Genomic DNA, 27466 nt, shown 5'->3' on the forward strand with positions numbered 1-27466 from the left:
ACTGTGAAGTTGAGCAGAAGTGCTTTCTGGCTAACTTGGGAGCATCCATTAAAATGAATACAAAAAGAAAAAAAGCATTACTGTGATGTAGTGTTAGAATTCAGGAATTTTTGTCCATTAATTCTTTTACAAGCTTGAGAAGATAAAATTTCTGCAGTGCTGACTACATATATAGGGCTATTGGTGAAAACAGAATCAGTATTTAATGGAGTCTATTCACATAACTCAGGAAGTCTCCATATGTAAAACCTATATAGCTGCTTAGTACTTTCTAGTACAGTACCTGTTACTTCAAAATCATGAAACTGCAGATGTCAAGGGAGTTAATAGTAAAACTTACTTCTTTTGTGTAGTAAGTTTCCAGAAGCAAAAATGGAGTTTTGGGGAGGAATATGAGGTCTATTTTACATTTTTTTGATGAACACTATATTCTGCTTAATCACGTGGAGAGGAACATTAAATGAGCATAAAATAGTGTATTTAAACTTAATAGCTTATGTAAGTTGTGCAGTGAAGAAGAGCCTTACTGTAGGTGGGAATCAGGACTTTTACTCAATTTATTATAGTTTGGGTCTGGGCTAGTGAGAGTCCTTTATTACAGTTTGTTTTGCAGTCTTTGAGGTTGTCATTCTACATGGCAGAGAAGTATCCCCTTACTGACTGGAACTGAACAATATTAAGTATGTTTTCCTGAGGTGAAAAGTTACAGAAAGAATTCAGGAAGAAATCAAACTGCTTAAGAAAGTCGTATTTTAGAATATTCTAAGTTAGACAAGCTCACGCTATTTTCACCTACTCCTGACAAACCAACATTTTGTTTTAGTGGCTTAACTCCTCTTGAAAATGCAAAATATAGAAGCGGTTGGCCTAATCTCTTGATGATTTTGCCAACAACTGATTCAACCCAAAATTCAGGGTAGTGCTACTCAGCAGAACCAGAGGTGGGATGAGAAGTGAATAGCAACAAAACATGCTACCCAAAACCCATACAGCTTTTTCCCAGTCTAAAGATCCTGTTTCTTTGATAACTTTTCCAGGTGTTTTCCCATGACTTTTTTTGTGTTTTCAAGTGGCAAAACGTCTTTGCGAGTGACCAGAGACCCCTCAGTGCAGCTCCCGCGGCCTGACCAGAGCATTGAAAGAAGTCGCAGCAAGACTTACCCCAAAAGAACACAACAAACAGGTAAGTCTTTGTCTAGTCAGCCTGTGGAGAGATGTCTTATTTGATCTTGGGTTCATTTTGTCTTCTGCAGTTTACTCAGAACTGCTGCAGCATCCTCAAAGATCTCTCAGAATGGATTGTGTCTTTTGCCTTACATTAGTGTTTATATCTAAACCTAACAGGGTATAAAAACTCCAGTTGCTGTGGCTTAAAGATGATAAAATCCAATGTGTGTAGGTCTAACGTAAAGGCTGAAAGGGAAGTTTGAAAACAGGCAGTGACAACATGTTTCTTTTCAGGAGACCTGTCTATCACAAAAGAATTTTATACCCGTGTGTCTTGGTTAGTATCCCATTATTCAGGCTGTTGACCCAAGGCATCTCTCTTGTGCATCCTCAGTTCAAGAGCAGTATCCCTTTACTTTGATATTAAGCGGAACAGAAGTTAGTGGCATGCTCTTGGCAATTTTAACATGTCTCAAATGTCTGAGCTGGAAACCTATTCTGCATGCTGAAGATGTCAGGGAAAGCTGGAAATTTTTACTGGTGTTAGAGGAAGTGTGTAAGATTAAGCATGGATCACAGGAGTCATGCCTAGAATGGTGGATGTTTCCTGGAATTTAGTAATAGAGATGTCAAGCTGCAGTTCTGCATGTGATTACATGGATATGCTCAGCTTCATCTATGACAGAAGTCACATGCATTTTAGTTGAACTTGTGCATGGAGTTAAGTGTGTGTATGTGTCTTAGCTGTCTGAGAAAAAACTTGTCTGGGCTTTAAAATATAAAAAATATTTATCTTTATTATGGGTTAATATGCCCCTGTAAACTTTTGAGAATCTATTTTTGAGTAGAGAGTAGACATACATCTCTGGAAACCTCCCATGTTTATTCTGGGTACTGTCTTTTGACTCAAAAACAAAGCTAGTGTATTCTGCCTTTTAGCTGCAGTAGGTCTTGAAATGTAACATAATTAAAAGTATAGTCCTTGGAAAATAGGAGCAGTTCACAACATTTTTCTTTTTAATTTTTATTTTAGTTTATTTCGTTTAGTGTAAAAAGAGAAGGATTGCTTTGCTTTCTGATTCTGTTATCTTTTTGTTGTGTCTGCCAATGTAAGTGGGTGCCTCAAAGGTCAAGAAGCCATATACCCTTGAACTTAGTGACTTAGACTTTTGTTCATCTGGACTGTCCTATTCTTAGGGTAGGAGTTCAAGCCAAACAGCTTTTCCTACCCCATTAGTCCTCAGTTCTGTTGTGTGGAAATTTGTGTGGCTATTGAGAGGTAAAGTTGTCAGGTCTTAAACTGAAAATGTTTGCCTTAGCACAGGCAGCAAAAGTCAGTCTGTCTTGCTGCAAGGGTGTGCCTCTGTTTTGCTTTTGTGTGTGTTGTGCTTATTTTTTTTTCAGTCTCTTTGACTGAAATTGTGATGAAAACTGAAACCTTCCTGTAGTCTCTTCTGCTGATGTAACATGATGCAGAATTCTGTGTTTGCTCTTCTGGTGAATTTAAATACTCTGTTTCACTTTAAAATGAAACATCTGCTTTGTCACCATTTTACTTATATGTAGTCGTGTAATCTCTATCACTCGCCTGGATGTTTTGCTTTTAGTTCAACTTAATTGATTACCCATGTGTTCAAGTGTGCAGTTGTTTTCCACTAAGGCAGGTGCATTATCTCGAATGATATTAATGTTAAATAAATTTGTTTCATTTCCCACTCAAAGTATGGGCTGAAGGAACAGAGCTATGTCATTCAAATTCCATCTTTCCCTATAAATAAGCATATTTTGTCATCTTTATTTTTCCATTTTGTCTTTGGCTAGTCACAGTGATAAACCCTGAATACTCTTTCTCCATTTAAACAAGACTTTCAGAAGCTGAATGAAGTTTAATGCTACTTCTCTTCCCTGTGTCAGAAAACGTGACAATCTATTGCATGTCACTAGGATAAATCCTTCCCTTTTCACCGAAAATTGTTTTTGGATATAGCAAAGTCCATTTCACACAATAAATCAAGACTGTTTGATACATTTTAAACATAACTTGCTTAAATATATTAACCCAATGTAGATTTTATTTTACAGAATAATTTTTATCTTGGAAATTACCCTGGTGGTGTAATAAGCTTTATGAGTTACGTAGAAGTTTCCCTGACTGAAATGTTTGAGAGAATAATATGACATTTCTTTTTAAAATAAATATCCCTCTTGCATAATGAGGTTCTGCAGGTGGGTATTGTTGATGGTTAGTCCTTTGTTCTTGATGTTTCTTTTCTGGTATTGGATAACAGAATTAAATATGCCTTTGTTCAACATTTTAAACAGGGTGATTTTAGTTTTGCATATATTATATATTTCTTGAGGTATTTTCGTTGAAATGCCACTTGAATTAGGATCCAACTGGACATGGCTTATAGTTTAGTTTTATGGAATGAAAACCAGGGTTCCATTTATTTTCCCCAAATCCAGTAACAACTTACAAATTGGTCTTTCTTCCACCTTTACTGAGCTCAGCATCTTTCCTCACTTGCCTCTTGACTTTTTTTCCTCTTTTCTTAAGACTGCAAAATAAAGTATATCAAAGGCTTCCATTCTGCAGCCAGTTCAATTAGCCTTTCTGGTTTTGGTTGGTTTTTTTGTTGTCTGTTGGTCCAGCCACAGCAGTGTTTTTGGGGACAATTAGAACAAATGCATGACTGTAATATATGCAGCTGGCACTGCCTCCATCATATAAATGTGTATGAAGTGCTAAAGCTTCCAGACTCTGGCATCTCATTAAAATCTTTTCCCTTCTTTCTTTTCATATACATGTTCTGGTGTTATAAACAGTTGTATGGTATGTGCTTTTTGTATATATTCTTTCTGTCACCTGAAGGCTGAGGTTTAGCTATCTTTTACAGAGCTAAACAATAAAGTTTCCTTGTTTCTTTCGTCCATTAAAGTATGCTAAACTCATTAGGACTGCAGCCACTTCGTGAACCCTGGGTTAAGAGTTTGAGTAGGTGCCAAAATAATGATAGAAAGTATTATTTGTATTTTCAGTAAAAATATTTGGCTTTAACAGAGGGATTGAATACTGTGAACCAGAGAGAAACTATCTTTCTTGTATAAAAGCCAGTGCTATTGATTGCTTCCCCTGATAGCATAGGCAATGCAGACAGTTTGGCTTCAGCATGGCAGATTATTTTCAGAATCCAGATTACAGTGTTTAAAATGCAGTAACCTCCATTTTGTCACTTGCTTAATCCATTTCATATCTTAGTTGCTCTAGGGTTAGTTGAAAAATCAGATCAGGAAACTTCAATGTCTATGCTTTTATATCAGTTTTAAACTGTGTTTTTACGTTAGTGCATAGGAGTTTTTTTGCTGTATGTTCAGGCTGATGTTCAAGTTGGTGTTCAGTTAGAGAAGGGTTTTTTGTTTTGTTCTGTAAAGTCAAATAAGTGAAATATGTGTAACTTGTTTCATTTACTTTTCTCCCCGTTTCATCTGAAAGAGAATTACAGTTGCATTTTGCTGTAATTGCAAACCATGAACTCAAACAAGATCTCTCGTTATTCTGTCTTACCCTCTTAGGGCAAGGCTGATAGTGTTCAGCTTTCCCAACAGTGTAAGCATTCATTATTCTTTTAGCTGAATGCTGGACATGAAAAGCTTCTTGGGAACATCCTCTCAGGGCAAACACTGATATGGCCAGACCTATTGCCATGGACCTGAGTTTCTTCAGCGATGGAAAACACATTGCTCAGGGTTTGTTGTTGTTTGGTAGCTGAGGACTTGATTTGTCCCTGCCTTGTACTTCTGGGTATTTGTGTAAACTGGTGTAAAAAGTGCTGCCATTCTGATTTAAAAGCCAGGTGGAGAACTGGGTGTGGATATTACAGTTACAGTACTGTCTGTATTTTAATAATCCCTGAGCAATCACCGGCAGTCACAGTCTCTGCTCTGACTAACACACATACTGCCACAGATGCTGTCATTACCCTGCTTCACCAGCCTCAGTCATGGTAGGTAGAACTATTGGTCTGGCACAGTCAAAGTCATAAATCTTTTCCCAGAAAATTGTGAGATTGGGTTTAAAAGTTAAATTTTTAGGAAATGCATCTTGGGATGGTTTCATCTGTTTACTTATTTATTAACTTTGAGCTTTACACTTTAAAGTGTAATTAATTTAGATCCCTGGTTTTATAAAGGATGGATGTGACAACTTCTGCATTTCATGTGTGGGGTGTGAGATATGCAAACCCTCGAGGCTACAGGCTTGGAAACTGATATGAAAAATAAATATTATCACAGAGTAGGCTGTGACAGTCCATTCATTTTTACAGGCTCTTAGTAGCACATGGTGCAAAGCATGAGCTCCTACTGCATGTTTTCCATTTGATCACACCATCTTTGCTCTCATGACTAGGTTTAAATACAAACAGATAACGTCAGTTAAATGGCTTTAGTTGATAAGAAACAGGCATGACAAGCTAACTAGCTTGACTGACTGCTATGGTTTTGGACACTTGAGTTTTAAAAAATGTAATAATCTGCTTGAATTGAATGCACAAATCAGCACTAAGATAGCCATAAAAGGGAACTGAAGTGTGTGCATTCACCTTATTGGGAAAGTTCAGTAGAGACAATACTGAGAGCACCTTATCTGACCAAAGGTAAACAACGAGGAAAACCTCCTACAAATGAGATGTTTGAGATTTCTGGCTATCTAGGGTATTTTGGAGAGGCCTATTACCTTGGCATGCAAGAAACAGTGATATAGATAAATTATTCCCATGGTGTTAGCATTTGGACAGTTTTTCTGGAATCTATTCTTTTATATTAAGTAATCTATATCATACATAGGTTGGTAGAACAGTATTGTAGTTAGTAAAAGGTACAACAGGTGGTACGTACTGTAAGTGTGGACAGAAAGCTCCTGATCGAGCTTGTTATTAGTACAAAAGAATTGTACAGTAAGAGCTTTCTTTTTTTAAAAAATCAAATCTACAAGGTCCTTGTTGTAGGTAACAGTGATATCAAACACAGCTATTACGAGATCTTGTCTTGGTAGAAACCTATTTCATATTTCTGGGTAGATTGTGCCTGTGTGCAATAGTCACTGGTATGTTGTCTTCGGGTTTTGTATCTTTGGTTTTCCCTTAAGTAAATACTTGTTAAAATAATAGAATAGAAACCAACAATGAGAAGCACCTGCCTCTTTTTTGAGGACTTACTAGAGCTGGGTGCTCCAAAAGCTGATGTGCTGAAATTAGCTCTTTTGTTTGAAGAAGTCATATCTTTGCTGATTTCAATACTTTTGTGGACCACACTATTATAGTGGTCCACGCTATTTTATCTTCTGGATTTGATGGCCTGGGAAGGGCAAGCGAAGTGTGTCTAGATGGAAAAAAATATGGTGAGAAGTCCTGAGATATCCTTGTAGTTTAACTGTGACCTAATCCATTTTCACTTCGTTACCAGTACCTTCCTCAAAGGTTGGAAGTTTCTGCTTCCTGTTCTTATCTGCTTTATATTTATTTATTTGTGATTTTTGGCTGTAGACATTCTTCCGCTTTTAGAGGTCAGAGGAAGAATTACTGGGAAGTGACATCATAGCACCAGTAGGAGCAAACCTGTACTCTCTTCACACCTTTCTTCTCATTGTTGACTGAGCAAGGAATTCCTTTCTGTTGACTATGATGTAATATCCCTTTGAGAGCAACATCTGCACACTTTGTCTTATGTGGAAGAGTAATGAATGCACCCCATGTTAAACTTTCTTGTGATCTGGTACCATTAAAATTAAGGATGAGACACAAAAGTGTGATCCTCATACATCCTTAGCAAGTAGAGCATACACCAGATATCTTGTGTGTCATTTTATTTCTCATGCTGCCCTGTGTTCAGTATGTTATTATGCTGAATAGATGTGCAAGCATTTATGCTGCAGGACTGTTCTGTTTTTGGCTCTTTTTTCAGGTTCTAAAAACATGAGCCAGATTACAACAAATGGGGAAAATGAAGGAACCACCAAAATTATTGCACCTTCTCCAGTGAAAAGGTGTGTATACCAGCATTTCCTTACAACTTTTAACAGATTTCATATTGCATTGGATAGAGGAACACATTTAGTAATATTTAGTAACAGTTTATCCTGCCCTTGAGTTCAGTACCATCTGATCTGCTGTCAAAGGTCAGAAAGTGTTGCCCAGTAATTGATTTTGTAAAACCCTGATCTTCTGATGAGTGTGGAACAGGGATTTCAAGAGACACAGGGTTTGGAAACCGTAAATCAGCACAAGTTAATGGGAAGGCAGACAGTTCCAGGTTTAAATAGGAAAAAAACTGTTAATGACCTAAAGGGCACTGGTCAGGATAGTCCTACTAGTCCCTCGCCTGAGAGCTGTGGGCTGGCTGTCAGAGCCCTCAGGGCAGGGGTCTTCTGTCACTGAACTAGGCAAGCTGTGCTTGGGGTGTGTGGGCAGGGAGGAGCTTAGCACGGGCTCTCCTCCAACACTGCTGTTAATCTGTCAGTTGATTAGCCATTACACTGTTCAATTCCTACAAAACTCAAGAGTGTTTCTTCCTGATCCATAGAAGTAGTGATTTGCCAGGGCTCCTCTGAATTTGTGTGGTCTGCTGTGCCTAATTATTAGTGCTGAAGTGCACATCTCTAATTATTAGGCATATTTGAAAGCAAGAGGTAAGGCTCAGTTCCAGAAAGGAGTTGATATACCCACCATTAATTTTAGGTGGAATTTGTTTACCTGAGTCAGAAAAAGAGTGATCTGACAAAAGGATGAGTCAAAAACTCAACACCTCACTTTTTTATTTAGTTACTTGAATGTCTGTCTCTGCATCCTCAGTAACCCTGACAGTTTTGTTTTGTTTGTTTGTTTGTTTTGTTTGTTTGTTTGTTTGTTTGTGGTTTTGTGTGGTTTTTTGTTTGTTTGTTTGATTGGTTGGTTTTTTGTTTCTTTGTTTTTTTTAACTGTGTAACTCTGAACTTGTCTCTGCAATGAAGGTATGGGCTTCACAGGCTGGGTATCTGGACTGACGTCTGAAGAAGGGTCTAAAATATTTACCACAAAATACTTAGTGAATAGTGTTTTCTATTGCCTAATATTTAGAACAGTTGACCTCCAGAAGAAGAGCTGTTCTGATTTAAAGGTAAACCGGCAGGGGAAATAAACCAAACTCAAAAGAGAGATTATAAGTCACAATAACAATTTAATAAAATAATACAATAAGTACGATTATACAGACAAACAATTGGTTTTAACCCACAAAACCCAAATGTATAACCCAGCACCCTGGGGCATGAACAGAGTGGTGTTCGTTGGGCCCCCTGAGTCCAAAGTAAAAGGAGAGGGGAAAACCTGTTGGTGAGAGTGCTGTTGCAGTCTGGTCAAGAGTGGGGATTGCAGTCTGGTTGAGAGTGATGGTTGCAGTCTGGTTGAGAGTGGTGGCTGCAGTCTTCCTCTGGATCCCATGAGTGGTTAAAAAAGTCCCAAGACCCTAAGATTATATATCCTCCAGTTCAGGCAGGAATGCTCAGTATCTCCCTCAGGGCAGGGAGTTCCACAATGGGTGTGAGGACAGGAGCATCCTCTTATCTCACAGGCCTCTTAACACCCAGTTTATAGCCTGAGGAGTCAGGCTACTCTGGGCAGATGGTGTAAATGGTCTATTGATAACAGTTTCTGGGAAATGGCATGGAAGACTATAGAATACACAGTTTTGAGTTACACCCATACAGTGATGAACTGGTCCCAGCTGTTCTAGCTAGGACAAAAGCTGAGTTTAATTTCTTCCTCATTTTGAGGGAAATTGAATCCAATATTCTTAGAAAATAATGATTATAAGTTAAAAGAAAGTTTATGATTTTCATGCTGAAGAGAGGCCACTGAGCAGAAAATAATACAGAGGTATCTAAATAAAGGGAGGGCATAAAGAGGACAGAGCCAGTCTCTTTCCAATGGTGCCAAGTGACAGAGCCAGAGGTGATGGGCACAAACTGAAACACAGGAGGTTCTCTATGAATATCAAAAAACACTTTTTTCCTTATGAAGATGACTAAGTACTGGCACAGGCTGCCCAGAGATGTGGTGGAATCTCCATTCTTGGAGAAAATTCAACAGCTGTCTGGGAATAGTCCTGGACAATTGAATCTGTGTGGCCCTGCTGGAGCAGGCAGTTGGACCAGATTATATCCAGAGGATCCTGACAGTCCCACCATTCTGTTGTTCTGGGATTTTTTAGGAGAGCGAAAGATACAGAGCAAGAGGTACCATTATTCCGCAGTGCAGAGATGACCATATTGGGAGTCATGGGAGCCCTTCACTACAGCTTGTGCTCTGAATGCTGTGTATGAATTTTTACCAATGAACTGTTAAAAAGAAATGGGTAGGCAGGCTATAGAGGATGAAACAAAATAAGGGGCTCTCAACATGGCAGCTTTAAGGTTTCTGGGTTTAGTTTCTTACCTTAACAGTCTAAAAGCAGTTCACAGGCAAATTCTTACTGAGTCATGGTTTTTAACAGTGTTAGTCACTTTCACCAAAAAACTAAAAGTGTTGGAAGATGTTTTTCTTTTAGAATTTGATTTGTTTTTCCCTGTGTCTCTGCCTGACCGTATAAAAAACCTTTCAGGTCTGCCAGGCTTAGTGTATGTGACAGCCAGCACACAAAATTTGTAAAGCAAATTTGGTAGTTTGCTCCATCCTGTGTAATTCTTGCATTAATTGTCAGTCATGTTTGCAAAGTCTTTTTAATCAGCTCTCACAAGCTGACTTTTCATAGTTTAACTGTATCTCATTCACTGTTGAGATACGTTGTTGATTGCACATGCATAAATTGTATAAATTCAAAGTAAACCATAAAAAACCCCAACAACAGTAATCTCACGTGAAATTCAGATCCTAACTTTTTCAGATACTGTGAGTGAACTCAGTACCTTTTGCAATTGCATCCCTGGAGATACTACTAGTATCTGAAGAGCTGCCATGCTCTAGCTTTCTATCTGTAAAGAGTCTGTCTGCTCCAAATGAATAATGGCCTAGGAATTTAATGCAGTAAATTCACCTCCCAGGTAATTCCTCTGTCTCTTTTTTAATATTTGAAAACAGCGTTCACATTTATTTGAGTTCAATATCAGTGTTGTTCAGTAGTTCATGCTGTGCAAAATCAATTGCTTTTTGCAATACAGGACTGAGACATATTTACCTGAGTTATTTGCTTTGTCTGTAGTAAGCACATATTTCTGAGCCTGGGAATAGATTGTATGCACCTATGAGTCAATGATTAGTGGATGCAGTATTAAGAAAATGATTTACCTGATAAGGTGTAATTTAATTTCTTTTCCTGCTGACTCACTGTAGCTTCGCATTTTGTTCACTATGTGAGAATTAAATGATTAGCTCAGTGACCCGTAGTAACCAAAGGCTAAGGTTAAAAGTGGATTAGTGAGTTAAGTAGCCATGATTCCTTCATAAAGCTGAGTCTGTCACCTCCTGCTCTGGGCAAAGAACTCCAGCTTATATCTTCCTCTCAGTAAGCAACTGTAAATCTTTTATTTTTTCTGCTTGAGTTGCACTTTGTAATGATATGATGTATTAATGATTGTACTGGGCTGCTGTTAGTAATAATTCCTGAAGACCTTAGTGAAAATCAATGTGGCTGCCCAGTTCTGCATCAAGTGAACTGCTTGTTCTTGTAGAGAGATGGTGATACAGGAAAACCATGCTTGGCCATTGGCAAGGACATGGGTGCAAAAGCATGCTTCAGCTAAAAGCCATTCTCCAACATTTGAAGTGGCAGTCCATCTGGGAGCATTAATGGTTAGAAGCTGTAAAACTGGACACTGTGAGAATTGTGGGAGTACAGGAAGAATTGGAGTATCCTGCTGGTTTTGCCCCCATCTCCCATAATTATGAGAAACTGGTTACAAAGACTGATAAATCTCTCAAGCTGGTGACTACCTTGACTGTCTTGGTACATCGCCTTTCAGCAGTCAGTGAAGTCAGCCCTTTCACATTGTTAGTTAAAACAAAAGAAAACATAAGGCTTTACTGGGCAGGGAATGAGAAGAATATGCCACTCAGTGATATGAACTTGTGGTCTGTCATTCTTTGAATAGTTACTACCCCATGCCTTTGTTGGTCCCATCGTAAAGCAGGTACTGTAGACCTGGAAAAATGGTAGAGAAATATGAATAAGGATAATCAGAGGTATGTGATGACTCCTATACTGTGAGAGATGAAATAGTCTGTGATTCTTTCACTTGGAAAAGAGATTACATAGTTGTTAAAAATGTATATTAAAGAAATATGGTGTTCAATTTGTGATTACAGAATCATCATTCATAGGGCTGCTTTTTTTTTTCTGTAATCACAGAAACAGTGAGCAACATAGGGTGGAAATTTTGAGCCAGGTGGAAGTTTTGAAATAAAATAAAATAATTGTTTATGCCACAGTTAAATATTGGAGCATACTTCTACCAGGCCCTATATATGCCAAAAATTAAAAAAATGTTCAAGAGGGTGTTTAAGTAAATCCATGGAAGAAAGTTTCATCAACAGCTATGTGAAATAAAAAGCAGATAAAGCCTCTGATTCAATAATCTGTTAACTGCATATTGTGGAAGACTGTGAGAGCATATCATGTGTTTGCCTTATTGTTTGACTGCTTGCCTAAATGTCTGTTCTTGTTTATTCTGAGACAACACTGACCATTTTTCTGACTCAGTGCCACTATAATTATAAACTCGTAGAGCTGATTTTTTTTCCCCCCTTATGATCTCTCTTTCTAGGAGATATTTTTCAACATAGCGCCTGTTTGCCCTCTTTCACACAGCAGACAAATAACTAAATGCCAGGGTGGGTCTCTGTAATGCCTTTAAAATTAGTTTTAAGAGGTCAGTGTGAGAGAAAATGTGATTGTATGTTGTGGGTTTAAAATATATATATATATATATATATACACTTTTATTTAGCTTTAAAAAGATGAAAAATGAAAACAGTCCAGAAACCCAAAGAAGTAAATCAAGTGCTCCATGGGAGGAAAATGGTCCACAGAGGTAAGGCAGGGCATGATGTCTTGGATGTTGTACCATGGTAAATATGCCACAGCTGTAGGCTGAAAGATATTTATATAATATATTAGTGTGTTATTGGAGTTATCATAAATCTGTATTGCATGTAAGTAGATAGGTACTGTCATGGATATATAAGCAATTAAAAATGAGGAAAGTATGTGTAGGAGGAGGTGATTACTGAATGAAAATCACCAGCGGCTTTCTACAGAGGTGTCTTTTGGGGCACCATGATGATTTACCCTTTATGCTCCTTCTGTAAACATCAGTAGTTTTCAGAGTAAGGACAAAGCGGTGTGTAAATACTCTTTTGATAGGATAGTCCTTTTTTTTGTTGTTTTGTTATTTTTAAAGAAGAAGTGGTGTCATCTTGTCACATTTTGGCTCCAGTGCTTAAATTGCAGTCAGGACAGCAGGAAATTTGATTCTGCAGGAGTTAAAGAATGATAGGATTGAGTTTTAGCATGTCCATGCATTCTAAAGGACTATGCAGTTTTAGACACATAAGCAGACTCTATGTTGCACAGGGGCTTTGACAGCTTCTAATAATAATTCTCATTGTGATGAACTGTGGGAACTTTTCACCTGTGCAGAGCAGTGCTGTAATCAGCTGTCTGCAGAATTAGGTGAAGAAGAATGTATCCGATTTGGATGGGCAGAGGCTGTAAGGAAAGCAAAAAAAATACATTAGTTGGAATTTTGTGAGAATTATCATCTTTTTGCCACACAGTTGTGAAAAGGACTAAGTGGTGTTAGATACAGATACGTGGTTGAGTTTAACATACTTCCTCCAAAAAGTGGCAGAATGTCAGTAGACCACCTTGGTGACAGGTGACATGACAGAGTGACATATACTCCATCCTAGGCTCAGTTACACTCTTGGAAAAGGCCCTTACACTTCTGTAGGAAGGTATCACAGGTAGGAAGGTATTCGTGCAGTTGATAGTCTATATGTAATTTGTAACTACCCAACATATTGGCTCCCACTTAGGCTAAAGCACATAACCTGGGCTTGAAGCACCTCCACACCCTTTGCAGAGGTTTGTGTGGATGAATTGCAGAGAGACAGAACTAAAATTATTTCACGTTCCTAAGCATCAGCTCTGTTATGAAGATACATGTCATGAAAGGAACATGGGAAGTTTTCATACATAGAAAACATAAAGAACAGAGGTGCAGAAAACATAAAGAATAGAGATCCATTTGAATACCTAGCTCTGGGTTGGGTAAGTCATACTAAAGCAAAGAAATTTTATTATGCTAAAAGAATATGAATACACTTGGATCTACATTTTGTAAGCTTAGATCTGTTAGCTTGGCAATGCTAAGAGGTCTCTCTCCTACATTTACAAGAGAAACATATTTACTGCTAGACAGCAGTGCCATCTGTATTTACATAGCACACACACACACAATACACTCAAAAGCAGATATAGCTGAATATGTACACATGTGGGTGTGAGCCTTCTTGTTTTTGTAAGCTGGATCTCAGTTAACTGGCCTATTTGTCCTGGAAATTTTAAAGCTGACTGTTTGCTCTTCCTTTTTAACCTTAGTGGACTGTATAATTCCCCCAATGACCGCAACAAATCACCAAAGTTTCCTTACTCTCACCGAAGGAACCCATCAGGTGGCAGCGAGAATGAGTCTGGGCAACCAGTGCGGAGAAGGTAAGAGCCTGGGATTAGTTACTGTCAGCTTCTCACTGTAGAAACTTGAGGTCCTGTGTGTCTGTGTTCAGCTCTTGGAGGCACAGCTGGGTCCTGGGAAAAGGGGTATTCGAGGGGCCAGTCAAATAAAAAAACCTGAGTGAGGTTGTTTGCTTGTGTGCTGTTCTGAGTATTCGGAAAATGATGTTAAAAATATGAGAAATTTCATTATTGGCATGTACAAGATCCTTTTAGTTGCTGCAGCTGTTCTTGCTTGGTGAACAAAAGGACTGATGGATGTCCCTTGCTTGACAATGAGCTTCCAACACAGAGCAGTGTTTAAAGTATGTTGCTTTGCTTTAACTGGCACAAGGATTAAATGAATGAGCCATAAGGCTGTTTTCAGCATTCCCATGTGTGACTTTACATTAGAGAGGAAGCCAACAAAAATACCACTGTGTAATACTTAGTGTGTTTTCAATTGGTAATGCAAATTACAGGGACAGTTCTGAAGTGATGCAGTATTTAGAGACTGTGTGTTACCTGGGATGATTTGTCCTGCTGAGAAGCCGCTTTCATTGCTGAGGCACCCTGCCTGCTGGTGTGATCTGTTGTGAAGTATAAGCAAGCATAGATATTGTGCCACATTCCTTACAGTCTTCTAAGACTGCCTTATGAGAAGCACCTGAGAGTTACATCTCCTCAGAAATGATTACCTAGCTTTTAAAGCCAACATTTGCAAAGGGGTCTCTGACAACACAGCTATATTGATTAGGAAATCTAGTTTGATACGGGGCTTTTATGCTGGTCAAGTTTCTGAACTACTCCAGACCTTTTTATATGCCATTAGTTGTCTGAAATGGGAGGGAAGAAACTCATTCACGATGTATGCTTACTGATCTCAGGTACATCAGTGTAGTTCTGTCTAAGGCAATAGAGTCAATTTATCCTGTTGGACAGAGCCCTCATAGGTGTTGATAGCAATGTCTTTCTCAAATGGATTTTGTTGTGGTTTCACCCCAGCCAGCAACCAAACCCCATGCAGCCCCTCACTCACACCACCACCAGTATGACTGGGGAGAGCTGGAAGGGTAAAAGCTGGAAAACTCATGGGTTGAGATAAAGACAATTTAACAGGGAAAGCAAAAGCTGCGCACACAAGCCAAGCAAAACAAGGAATTAATTCACTGCTTGCCATGGGCAGGCAGGTGCTCAACCATCTCCAGGAGAGCAGGGCCCCATCACATGTAAAGGTTACTTGGGAAGAGAAACACCATCACTTCAAATGTCCTTCTTGCCCCCATATTATATACTGAGCATGATGCCATATGGTCTGGAATGTCGCTTTGGTCTGTTGGGGTCACCTGTCCCAGCTGTGTCTCCTCCCAACCTCCCATGCACCCCCAGCCCCCTTGCAAGCGTGGCAGTATGAAAAACAGAAAAGGCCTTGGCTCTGTGTAAGCCCTGCTCAGCAGTAACAAAAATACCTCTGTATTATCGACTCTGTGTTCAGCACAAATCCAAAACATAGCCCCATACCAGCCACTGGGAAGAAAACTAACTCAACCCCAGTCAAGTGCAGCAGGTTGTCTGATGCATTGCTACCGTAGTTGTCAGAAGTACTTGTTTGGCTTTGTAAAAACAAAAGACTAGAGATATGCAGTGCAAAACTGTCTCATGCCAAGAAAAAAAAAGTGTTTGTGCACTATGCAAAAGGAATTTTTTTGAGATGCAAAGTCTTTATCATATGGGATTTGTATTTGGCTGATCTAGTCAGTGGACAGGCAGTCATGCCAATAGCAAGTTTTCTCTTGGACAAAATGTTTTTAAAAGTCTTATCTCATATATGAGACTGTGAAGACTGACAATAGTAGGTGGATTCTAACTTAATTATGTCTTCCTGAATCGTGATTTTATTCATGCATTTTCCTTTTCCAACTGTTTAATAACAATAGCTGTGTTGTTTGTCCACTTTTTACTGGAGTTAAGAGGAAAACATCAGACTTGCTATGTTGGAAACAGTAGGAAACTCTAAAGGCTAGTATGCTATGCTTATCCTTACAAGTCAGGGGTTTGCAGTGAGAGATTCAGTGGGACTCTGCCTTTGCAACTTATTGTTGAGGTGTCCTGAAAAATTCAAAAAAGCACATGCCCTATTTTCCGTGCTGAAAAACAAAACAAAACAAAACAAAACCAAAAAAAAGGAAACAAAAAACTTGGTAAAATTTTGGGGTTTTTTTAAAGATGGGTGGTTTTGTGTATTTTTATTAAGTAACTCAATGGTATTTCATTAAAACTTCCTTAATGCTGCAGGAAAATTCAAAACAGTGGTGAAGATTCAGACTTAAAGCAAAGGAGACGGTAAATATATGATCTATAGCAGCTGTGAAATTATAGTTAAGGTACTGATCATATTTTAGTTGACTGCACCCCCTCCTTTCCTTCCTTCTCCCCCATCTTCTTAATTGTTTAAGAGGTTTGTTGTGTTATGCCCATTTCATTTTTTTTTCCTATCCTACTTTTGCTAAAAAGCTCTGTGGCATAGCCTCCTCAAAGCTCAGTCTTGCAAGCTACCTTTGCACATTGTTGCTACACTATGCTACAAGCAGTTTGTGAAGGTTTACTAAAGGCTTGTCTGCAACTTGAAAGTCAATTCCAGAAGTTTTAGCTTTCAGATTTTACAACTGCAGATTTGTTTTTAATTTTTCAGCCTCTCTATCCTTTTTTAATTAATCTGATTTGAAAGCAAGTATGCTATAATTTGAGATGAATTATCCTGCAAAAGGCAGGTGCAGAGGCATATGTAACTCCTCACTGTCTTCTCATGGTTTTGCACATTTTTTTCTGACTTTTTTCTTTTCTTTTTTCCCCCTCCCCTGTTCAGTCTTGACTGATTGTCACATTCCAGACAAAATGATGGTGTGAATTCAGGTGTAGCCTTCAACAGCTTCAGTTTTTGACAGATTTTTGCCATATCAGCCTGTCATGACTGTTCTATGCTCTCCTTGCTCCTGTGCTCCTACTCACACTGCCAGAATAAGGAGACAGTGGAGTGCATTTCAATGTCAGGGACTGCTGAAACTTGTGAAGGAGGGGAGGCACTTGCAGGATGTGATTCACTGCTGAAGCAGGGGAAAGGAACTCTGGCAGAGATGCAAACATCTCGGGGACAATCACAGGAAGTCAGAGAAAGTGCTTACATAATTTGTATTTATTGTATCAGATAACAGATTATTTTTTTGAAGAAGGTTACCATTACAAGCTGCTAGTGGCAGTCCTGTGACAGATGTCCAGCACATAAAACTGAGAAGATTTAGTTAAGCACCTCAGTTGAAAAACCCCAGTGCTCAGAAGGGACCTCTTCCCAAAGGCTGTTCTTGCTGTATTACAATACAAATGCACAGGTTTGTTATTGTATATTGCAACAGACCTTCTCCACTTCCTCAGAATTTGGCTACTATACTCTCATTGTAGTCAGAAATAGACTGCACCATAATGTGAGCTTTCTCTGCCAGCTGTTTCTTTGAAATACCGAATCCTGCAACACACCTCAACCCCCCAAGCCCTCTCCTGGACTGTATTTGCTGTGTCTCTTGCCAAACTGACTATGCCTTCCTTCCTGCTCCTTGTATCAGACCATAAAGGTATACTACCTACAAAATATTAAATATATTTCATGACCAAAAAAAAAGGTAATAAAGGATGGAAGGTACTTTGTAATTGTCAGAGATCAGGATGATCTCATGTGTTCTTGCATTTGGCTTAGGAAAGCACCTTTGTTTCTGTTTTTGGTATTTTGTTCAGTAAAAGCTGGTGTTTAATATTCAGTGAAAGGTAATATTCTGACAGCAACCGTGAGCAGCTGCCACTCAGCTGACAGCTCAGCAGCCCTTCTGTCTCCTCACAAGTGCTTCCTGACAGGGAACACAAGGTAGTTTGATATGTAGTATCCAAAAGGTGGATCAGATTTCCATTCCTGAAAAGCTAGAGAAAGGGCTTATCTTGAATTTGATCAAATAGTTTGTTTTATCTTGCACTTTGCCTGCCATGCTGTGATTTTAGATGCTTTGGTACATTATGGGATAAATTGCTTAAATCACAGTAAGAAAATACTTGTGGAAGAAAAGAATCATGCTAATGACCCAGAGGTGTGAAAGAACACTGTTGCTTGAATGACTTATTAATGTTGAAATTAGTGGAATATTTATTAAATATCCAATAAGATTGGGGTGGAAAAAAGTATACTTTTTTTGCAATTCTAAGGCATTTATTGCTCTTAACTCTTTTATTGTGCTGGAGTGAATCTTTTCAGCACCACCTTTTAATCTTCTTTCTTCCTTTGGGGTTACAATTTTCTATAGTTACACACATCTTTTTTTATCCCCACTTTAAGCTTCACTCAGAAACGTGTATATTTTACCTGGGAACCTAGCTATCCTGACCCTCTTGGTGCCTTTAGATTGTGAGCATGAAATTTGGGAATTAGGAGAGGTTTCTGCTTCTCCTCTGGGGAAATGTCAGTTTCCCAAGCTTATTCCCTTCAGACAAGCTGAGTTGAATTGATTTTCCTAGGCTTTAGTTGTCCTATTAGTCTAAAACATTCTGTAGTTTGACTAATCTGTCTTCTTATGAAAGTGGCTTACCAAAGAGCAAAAGCAAAGCCAGGAACAGACATTCTGTTTTCCATTGCATGGACCAGCACCAATTCTAACTTCTGATATTCTAAATCCTTCTAGACTGGCTCATGTTAATATCAGTCAAGTTTTCGCATTAATTAACTGGGCTGTTAGTATAGCAGAGAAACATGTTTTTCTTTGGAGGTACTCATAGAATCAAAGAATTGTTTAGGTTGGAAAAGATCTCTAAGATCATCAAATCTGACCATTCAGAGATCATCATCACACTAAAGAACGAATGGTCCGAACCAGGTTTTGGTGAGAGTACCAGTTTTTAGGACCTAGCCCAGTGGTACAATAACAGCGTCCTGGTTTCTAGGACAAAAGCCCTGACAGCTGGTCTGTCTGCTCCAAAATGCAATCAAGGATTTAAGGGTCTCAGATAGTAGTTCCCAAGCCTTTCTCTCTACCGAGAGCAGTTTGCCTGTAGGTAGTTCAGCCTTTTCCACCAGTCTTTTTCAGTAATAATTAGAACCATAAAAGTCAGCTTACCCTTTGAAGCTCTGCAGTCAGAGGTAATACAGAAGTAACCTGTTTTATTTTGTTTTCCTCACATGATGCACCATTTTTGTAGCTGTGCATCAGGTCATCCCAAAGCTGGGCTGGTACACACCAGTCTGTGTGTGCACTTCAGCCCTTTGTGTTTATAAAGATAGTAGTGTTTTGTCCATACTGCCTGACACTTGAAAAATGTGAACTTTAACTAGAGGCCAGATGGAAGTTGAGGTGGTGAATAGAAAAAGACAGATCTGTGAGCTTTCTGTTTTGCTGGCAAAACCAGAATTGCTGTATCATTTCTTTTGGGCTATATTACAATATGCAAGAAGAAAAGAGCCAGAATCATACAGTTTAAAGATAAAACATTTCACACGTCAAAGAAACATACTGCTGTGGCATATTCACAAAGAATGCTGAGAGATAAAATAAAATAAATTAAAAAAACCCCAAAACAGTGAAATAATTGAAAACGAAATGGCACGCACCTGACACTACACGTTGGGTGCACTACTTTTGAAGCAGTTGTTCACAATTAATTAATGAGAAGCAGATAATATGACTTGCAGGCATAGACAAGCCCTCTTGAGTCTTTTAATTCTAATTTTCCTTGTAATGTTGTTGCAGTGTTGCTCTTTCCCTGTTTAGCGCTGCAATAATTTTGATGTTTGTAGATAATTTCATCCTGAGATGTTTCTTTTCTCTTCTCCAGATCTCGATCTCGCTGTAACACCAGCAGTGGCAGCGAATCAGAAAATTCCAACAGGGAACATCGGAAGAAGAGAAACAGGTGACCTTTATATACTTTAGACATGGGGACATGAAGCACAAACCTAGATAAACCTAGAAAGATGGAATCTAACATGTTTTATGTGCATAGAGTCCTCCTGAGGCAGCTTAAGGTCTTTTTCTGAATAAGAAGAACAATAATTGCCAAAACACAGGTATCATAGATGTATGTAATGAATGCCTGCCCTCCTGGAAAGAACTTGGAAAGAACTCAGTAATGAACTATAAAATCAAATGAGGCACATTTACAAAAGACTTGCAATATAAATGCAAATAAAGCAGATAATATCTTGATAATGATATTTTCAGCATATACTTCAATATATATTCAAGTAAATTCAAGTGCAGATTTATAGAAAAAAAGCTTTTGAGGAGAAGTAAAAATAGGTTTAATGGATCTGAAACTCAAGTTGTTTTTAAATGCATGCATTTAATTGTATAATTATTTTATTTTCCAAAATGTGAAGTGTGGGCCTTAACCCAAAATGTGTACAGTGTAAACTTCTAACAGGATAGTAGTTCATATCAAGTGATGCTAACAAGTCCTGTTTTATATATTCTATTTTTTTTGTTGCTGATATGAAAAAGAGGGCAAAACAAGTGATTTCCTTTAAGTTCCCTTTAAAGCTGTATCATTCATGTTGCACTGGAGATAACATCATTGGAGAGTTATTTATGAAAATGTATTTTTAAAAAGCACATAGAATTTCTTCATATTGCATAAACACAGTCTAAAATTGGACAAAAGAAGAATTGTTTGTTAAAGGCAAATTTTCTGTGAAGCTGCCTGCATGAGCTGCCATCATTTCTTCTTGTCTTACATGCAGTACTGTGAGTAATAAATGATTTTCAGATCTTTGGAAGCTCTTAGTAATAATGTTATGCTGGATAGTGCTGCAGGAAAAAAATCATTGTGATATTCAAAGGGGCTGGTATAAAGCATATCTGAGACATAAGATTTCAGTTTACTTAAATTAGAACACAGTCTTGTAAGATATTTGGCTAACAATAACCTAGTGCGCATGGAAGATTTGTTTTCCAGCAGAAGTTTGAATGAAATGCTGAGTGTAGTTTCAGTGATCAGTGTTAAATGGTATTTTATATTCCTTTTTCTTAGAACACTCTTGCCAGGTTGTTTTTTTTTATCCAGTGAAACTCTTTGTGCAGGGAGCTCCACAAACAAGTGAAAGAAATTAGAGACTGACCACAAGAATGTTTTAAGAACTTCTTGCAATATAAAGACTGAATTGTGAGAAGGGTTAGGTACTGCTAATCATTTTTTGAAGAATAAAAGGACCTTTACCAACCCTTCCTCACTTCATGGAAAAACACTTAAAATTAAAAAGAAAAAAAATCAATTTACGTGGATTGTTTCTAAGTTTTTCACATTTTCAGAAATTAAGATACAGTAAAAATGTTAATGTTGCAGCATCTCTTCTTCTTAGGTGATGACTTAAAATCAGACTATATAAAAATATGACCAGATAAAAGTCATTATCAGTGTTAAATTAAACAAATACTAAACGAACTGGAAATCTGAGACTTGTGCCTTGTAATGGTGCAGGAAATCAAACAGTCATAATGAATTCCTGCACTTTGTTAGCAGCTACAGCAAGAATATAACAAGCTGAAAGGACAGAGGCACTGAGTAGCTTTCCTGTTGGCAGAGGTGAGCCAGCCCTAACAGGGTGAAATGGGACACTATAATGAGCCTTGCAACTGCTGGTAATCAAGTTTTACCTGTCACATAGATAATTTATTTCCCAGTTCAATAATCAGGTCCCTGGCTCAAGCAGGAATAAAATTGTTTTGTTTTATTGGAATGCAATGAGTGAGTACTCATCTGAACCAAAGGAATCTGCTTCTGATCACAGAAGAATAGAATATATTGTTCACATGATAAGAGATCACTGTGAACTATTTGTCAGAAGAAAACACATTATCAGAAAAAAACAGAAATGTAAGCGAGAACTTCTGAAGGTACAACACTGGGAAAATGTTAGGGGGAAACTCTTTACTTGATGTCAATCAGTCTTTGAGGTTTCATTCCATTATATGAATGTTTTATCCAAGGCAGATATTCATAAGAAAGTGAAGAAAAACCAATTATGAGCGTATTTTAATCATAGAAGAAATGCGTTTGCTTTTTTAATGCTGTTGTCAAAATTTATTTTGTGGAGAAAACCATAATAAAGTTTTACATAATAAAAATAAAATTTTATTTTACATAATAAAATGTACTCTGAAGAATAGTTTCCTGCTGGACTACACTTAGAAGATCCATCTGATTAGAATCACAGAGTGACTGAATAGTTGAGTCTGGCAGGGACCTCTGAATATCATCTGGTCCCGCCACCTGATCCAGGTGCCCAGGACCATTGCCACATGGTTTTTGAGTATCTCCAAGGAGGGAAACTCCACCACCTCCCTAAGCAACCTGTGCCAGTGCTCGGTCACCCTCACAGGGAAAAGGAGTTTACTGATGTTCAGGTGGAGATCCTGTGTTTCAGTGTGTGCCCATCACGTCTGGCCACTGGGCACAGCTGAAATGAGCCTGGATTTGTCCTCTTTGCACCTGCTTTCAGGTGTTTATATTCATGGATGAGATCTCCCTGAACCCCCTCTTTTCCAGGCTGAACAGACCCAGTTGTCTCAGCCTTTCCTCATGAGAGATTCCTCTGTCATCTTGGTGACTCTTTGCAGGACTCTCTCCATTGTGTCCGTGTCTGTCTTGTCCTGGAGAGCCCACAGCTGGACCAGAACTCCTGGTGTGGCCTCACCAGTGCTGACTAGAGGGGGAAGGATCACCTCCCTTGATCTGCTGGCAATAATTTGCTCAATGCAGCCCAGGGTCCAATTTAGCTTTTTTGTTGCAAGAGCATGTTGCTGGCTCATGTTCAACTTGCTGTCCACCGGGACTCTCAGGTTCTTCTCTGCAAAGATGCTTTCCATCCAGGCTCTTCTGCTGGCTTTGACATTTCTGGTGGGATTCAATTCCATTTGAGCTTTGGCTTTCTTAACCTCATCTCCACATGCTCAGACAATGTTTCTGTTCCTCAGTTCTTGTTCTGTTCTTCAGTTCCTCCTACATTACCTACTCCTGCTTTTTCCCTCTGTGGGTTTTCTTTTTGTGTTTGAGTTTTGCCAGGAACTCCTTGTTCATCTATGCAGGCCTTCTGACATTTTTGCCTGACTTCTGACTCACTGGGATAGGGCTGCTTTTGAGCTTGGAGGGGATGATCCTTGAAGATTAACCAGCTTTCTTGGACCCCTTTTACCTCTTTATGCTGTGGGCCTTGTCCAAGGAGATCTTTGTAGAGGCCAGAGCCCCCTCTTCTTAAGTCCAGTGATGTGATCTTGCTTTTTGCCCTTCTCTCAGGGTCCTGAATTCCACCATCTCTTGGTCTCTGCAGCCAAGGCTGTCTTTGACCATCACAGCCCCTATAAGCCCCTTGTTGTTGTACATTGTATATGAAAAACAACTTTATGCTTAAATATTTTGAATGGCATGTCAAGAATCAAGTCTTCAGAATTGCTTAAGAGAATTTTTCGTTGCATAAATGTATCTTGCTACCATATCACCTGAAATGAGAAAAAATCCCATCTATAAGACAACAGATGAGTGATGATAGTCATAGGACTTTCCATTTTATCATCAAGTCTTCCTGCAAACAATGCCTAATTTTTTACTGTGATAGCTATTAATCTCAACTGGATTTATTTCACGTGCCAGGAACATGTGAAATATGTCACTGGGATAATATATTTCTATATAGGCATAAATCAATGTGTTCCCTTGCAGGATCAAATAGTGAAAAGAATGAAAGGAGAGTTGTAATGGGCTTTGAGAATAAGGGCAACACTTTTTATTCAGAAGTATCTTTAAATATAAATTTAGTGTTTGAGTTAAATTTCTTTCAGGGTTTTTTTTTTTCATTTCTATTGCTAAAAAGCTAAAAAAAATTGCCACCAAATTATTAGAATTTGATAATCGTATCTGAATAACGTATTTTATGTAGAGATTGTGTCACCTTGGTCATCCTTTACCTTGTTAAATGTGAGCATAGTGCCTTTATTTGCATCAGCAAAAGGGATGTTTTGTTTCTTCATGTCTCCTCTATAGTAGGGTTCTGCTGTGGTACTTCAGTGTGCTGACGCTGCTTGTTTTAATAGCTGCCATGTTACTTTATGTATTTAGATTTTCAATATTTTGCTCAAATTGAAGAGATGAAAACCAGTGACGAACACTGTCCAAAAAGTAGAAGAAAGGAGGCAAAATAGAAGTATGAAGTACTTGGGGATAAATAAATGCATTGCTAAGGACTGTGCTTGCCATGCATCAGTAGATGTTGATCTACAGGATTAATAGAATGAATCTGAGCAGAAATGATGTGGAACTTCCTCAGCAAGAGGTCATTTCTGGGGAGTGTGGAAGTGTGGTTTCAAGCACAGAGGTGCAGGATCTCATGTGTTCTGTGCTGGAGTATGGACCTCATGCTCTGCTGCGCTGTGTGGGTTTCTTGAGAAGAAGGAGTAGTTCTGGGTTGTTTTATGGCAAACATTCGAGTGTCTCCTACAGAGCACAGCTGTCTACTTGACCTGTTAGGAGCTGGTGTTTGGGAGAGGTGGCAAACCCACCACCCACAGCAGGAGTGCTGGTCTGGCAGCTGCAAGTTTTCTTTTTATGGAAGTGAGTACTGTATGTGGGAGGCAGTTGTTTGTGTTTATACCATGTGGAATGATTGCTGTCTCCACAAATTGGATTATTTGGGACAAAATTCACAGTTCATTACTTGTTGCTGTGTGAGTTCCTCTACTAAATCCTTAGATAGAAGTTTATGTTAATACCTGTCACCAGATTACAGATTTTAAAATATTTGCTTAGAAATTAAAACCTGAGGTTGCAGTCCAGATGCTTTGTACCATTTGATAGACTTGTGGCTGTTTATAGTAGCTGGAGATCCAGCTCAAAATTTATTATGCATGTGAGAGATCTGATTAAAGGAAAAGCAGCAGCCTGTGTAGCCAGTTTAGCCTGACACAATTCAAAACTCAAAGAGAAAAGTACATCTGTAGTGAAGAGCAATAACATGCTTTGCATTTCCTATGTCTGCAGTGTAATCCCCTTATCTCTGTCGGGTTCTTTGTTTGTTTTACCTGTTAGTCTTTCCATTTTTTGTTAAGCTCCTCTGGTTTCTTCACTATGCGAGTTGTACCATCCTATCTGACAATCCACTTTCAGGTGATATTTTCCAGGGTTGTTTTGAAATCCCTTTAAATTCACTGCTGTGACCAAGCATATCCATTCGTTCCACCTTAGAACTTCATCCCACCACTCATATGTGCAACTCCAAAACTGTGAGAAGCATCTGTGGAACTTTGAATTGTAAACACTGGCAAGCTGGCTGTCCTGACTGATTGTGGCATTGTAGGACTACATCAAGCTAACCAATGTGCTGGGTTGATAGGATTTTGACATTTGGTTCAGTTTGCAATGCATTCCAATAATGAATTCATGTATTTAAAAAAAAAAAAAGGAAAACAAATTAAAAATAAAAGGCATAGCATATTGTTTAGATGCCCACAGACAGAGATAGGGACCAAAGCTTCAGAGGGTGGTGCAGAAGGAGTGCCATGAGAGGTCTGCATTCATCCTGGGCTTTGTTGCAGGTCAGGATGAAGGGACTGCCTCTTCTGAGTGGGAACTCACCAAGAGCATCAGGGGATTTTCTCTGGATCCTAGGAAGGTGTGCTGCAGCAAAGTATTTGAAAAAGTTGTAGTAGTAGAACCTTATATCATGATGTGGGTCTGCCACTTGCTGTAGATGAGGTGGGCTGTAAAAAGGGAAAAAAATTCTAGATGTTTGGCTTGGGCTGGGAAGAAGGATTCAAGTTGTGAGCCTGTTCTTAAAGTAATGGATGATTTCTTTTTTGGCTTATGCTGTTTCTAAACAACAAATCCATCAGTTTTCTTTTATACAGTTCTTACATTTTAACTTAATTTGGGAACATTAATTAAAATTTAGCAAGACGAAAAGTTAAAGTATTGCATTGCAGGAGCTGGATTTTTTGGGGGAAAAAAAGTAATCCCAATTGCTTCTCAGAGCATCCTGCATCAGAGACCTCAGACTAAACTCCTGGTACTTGCTTTGCAGATTACGGCAAGAGAATGATATGGTTGACTCAGCTCCTCAGTGGGAAGCTGTGCTGCGGCGACAGAAGGGGAAAACCCAGGCAGATCCAAACTACCGACGATCTAGGCACAGATCTCGATCGTATGTAACCTTTAGACCCTTTGGTGTGAAAATTAAGGCTGCTGTAGCATGTTAAAAAGCAGGAGGTGTGTTTCCAGCGTGGTGGTGGCCCTCAGCTGCTGAGGAATGGAGATTTTTACGTGGCTCTGCTCTCACATTAGCAGATTTGTCTTTGTGGTCAAACTGCCTTTGTTTAGTGATTTGAATTTCAGGGCACAAATAATGCAGGAAGGGCTTTGTAACAGAGGAACTCTCTCCATCACCTTGAAAGAAGTCCTGGATGGTGTTGTGGCTCATTGAGCATTGGTTCTGTAATGAAGACAGTGATTCCCCGCTTCTAGGCAGCAAGTCTGTGAAAGCATTCAGATTTTATGTGGTAGCTGCAAACATTTGCGTGAAATACATGCACACTTGTTTAATCATGTAAATCTGCAATGGTCCAGATGAGAGCATCTGCTGATGCTTCCATGTCAAATTGCCGTTGACAAGCAGCAGTCAGTGATACATTGCGTCCTGATGTCAGGATTTCCACAATGGAGCTGTACTGCTAGACAGGGCCATTTCTGCCGACAGCCAGTTTAAAATGGTGAAGTTACCAGCTTTTAAAATTAATTTTCCAAAACTAATGAAAATGTTGGTTTCTTTAATTCACATTTTTCTTCTAATGGCATGGATTTGGTGTGTAAACACTGTGTGTTTGTGTCCAGCCTAATCTGCCATCCCGGCAGATTAGGAAGCAGCACCAACTCCAGCGTGTCTGACGACAGGGCAGGCAGGGCAGGGCAAGTCAGGGCCAGTGATGTTGAAGAGTTTGGGGAGAGCAGCTATGAGGCACTGGAAGATGGAGGCAAGAGAGAGCAGTCTTTGTATCCCCATTCTCACTGACTCCTAACATGGATATTTTGCCAGTCCTGATGCTGATGGTGTAATGTGTGACCTCTGTAACACATCCCTTGGGTACTTCCCAATGACATCTTTTCTTAAATTTACCTTTCATGTTAAGACTTAACAAGAAACACTGTATAATTTCATTCATACCAATTGAAACTGTTATCTTCACTGAAGTTTCCGGTATTAAAATCCACTTGAGTTCTGTTTTCAGTTGCCTGTGTTGTTAAAACTCCTTTCTGTCTCCAGTTCTGTAGCATGGAGTTTTAATTCTTGATGAGAAATAGAATTTGCCATTGCAATTCCAAATATAGGAATTTCTGTTTTAACTGGGTTTGTACAGACTTGTTCACTTTCAGCTGCACAAAAGTCATGTGTTATTAGGTGTAATTGTACAATGATACATTACTAAAAATCAGGAATATTAAAGCTCACTTGTATGGAATCCACAAAATGCAGTTGATTAAATTTGAT

At 38.8% G+C, this 27466-nt stretch overlaps 1 protein-coding gene across 6 annotated transcripts in view; it reads left to right on the forward strand.

Moving 5' to 3' along the window:
• Nucleotides 1-27466, forward strand: part of EPB41L4A (erythrocyte membrane protein band 4.1 like 4A) — a 142586-nt gene that overhangs the window by 102489 nt on the left and 12631 nt on the right. Inside the window, exons 12-18 of one of the 6 annotated variants that reach the window (XM_064641649.1) lie at nt 1038-1183; nt 7129-7210; nt 12143-12226; nt 13798-13911; nt 16204-16251; nt 19774-19851; nt 26006-26125. In XM_064641649.1, coding sequence (XP_064497719.1) covers nt 1038-1183; nt 7129-7210; nt 12143-12226; nt 13798-13911; nt 16204-16251; nt 19774-19851; nt 26006-26125 — 672 coding nt within the window. The remainder of the gene's footprint in view (nt 1-1037; nt 1184-7128; nt 7211-12142; nt 12227-13797; nt 13912-16203; nt 16252-19773; nt 19852-26005; nt 26126-27466) is intronic. The other 5 variants (XM_064641650.1, XM_064641651.1, XM_064641653.1 and 2 more) reach the window with 5 other exon arrangements.

Source organism: Pseudopipra pipra, chromosome Z (genome assembly GCF_036250125.1).
Source record: "Pseudopipra pipra isolate bDixPip1 chromosome Z, bDixPip1.hap1, whole genome shotgun sequence".
NCBI lineage: Eukaryota > Metazoa > Chordata > Aves > Passeriformes > Pipridae > Pseudopipra > Pseudopipra pipra.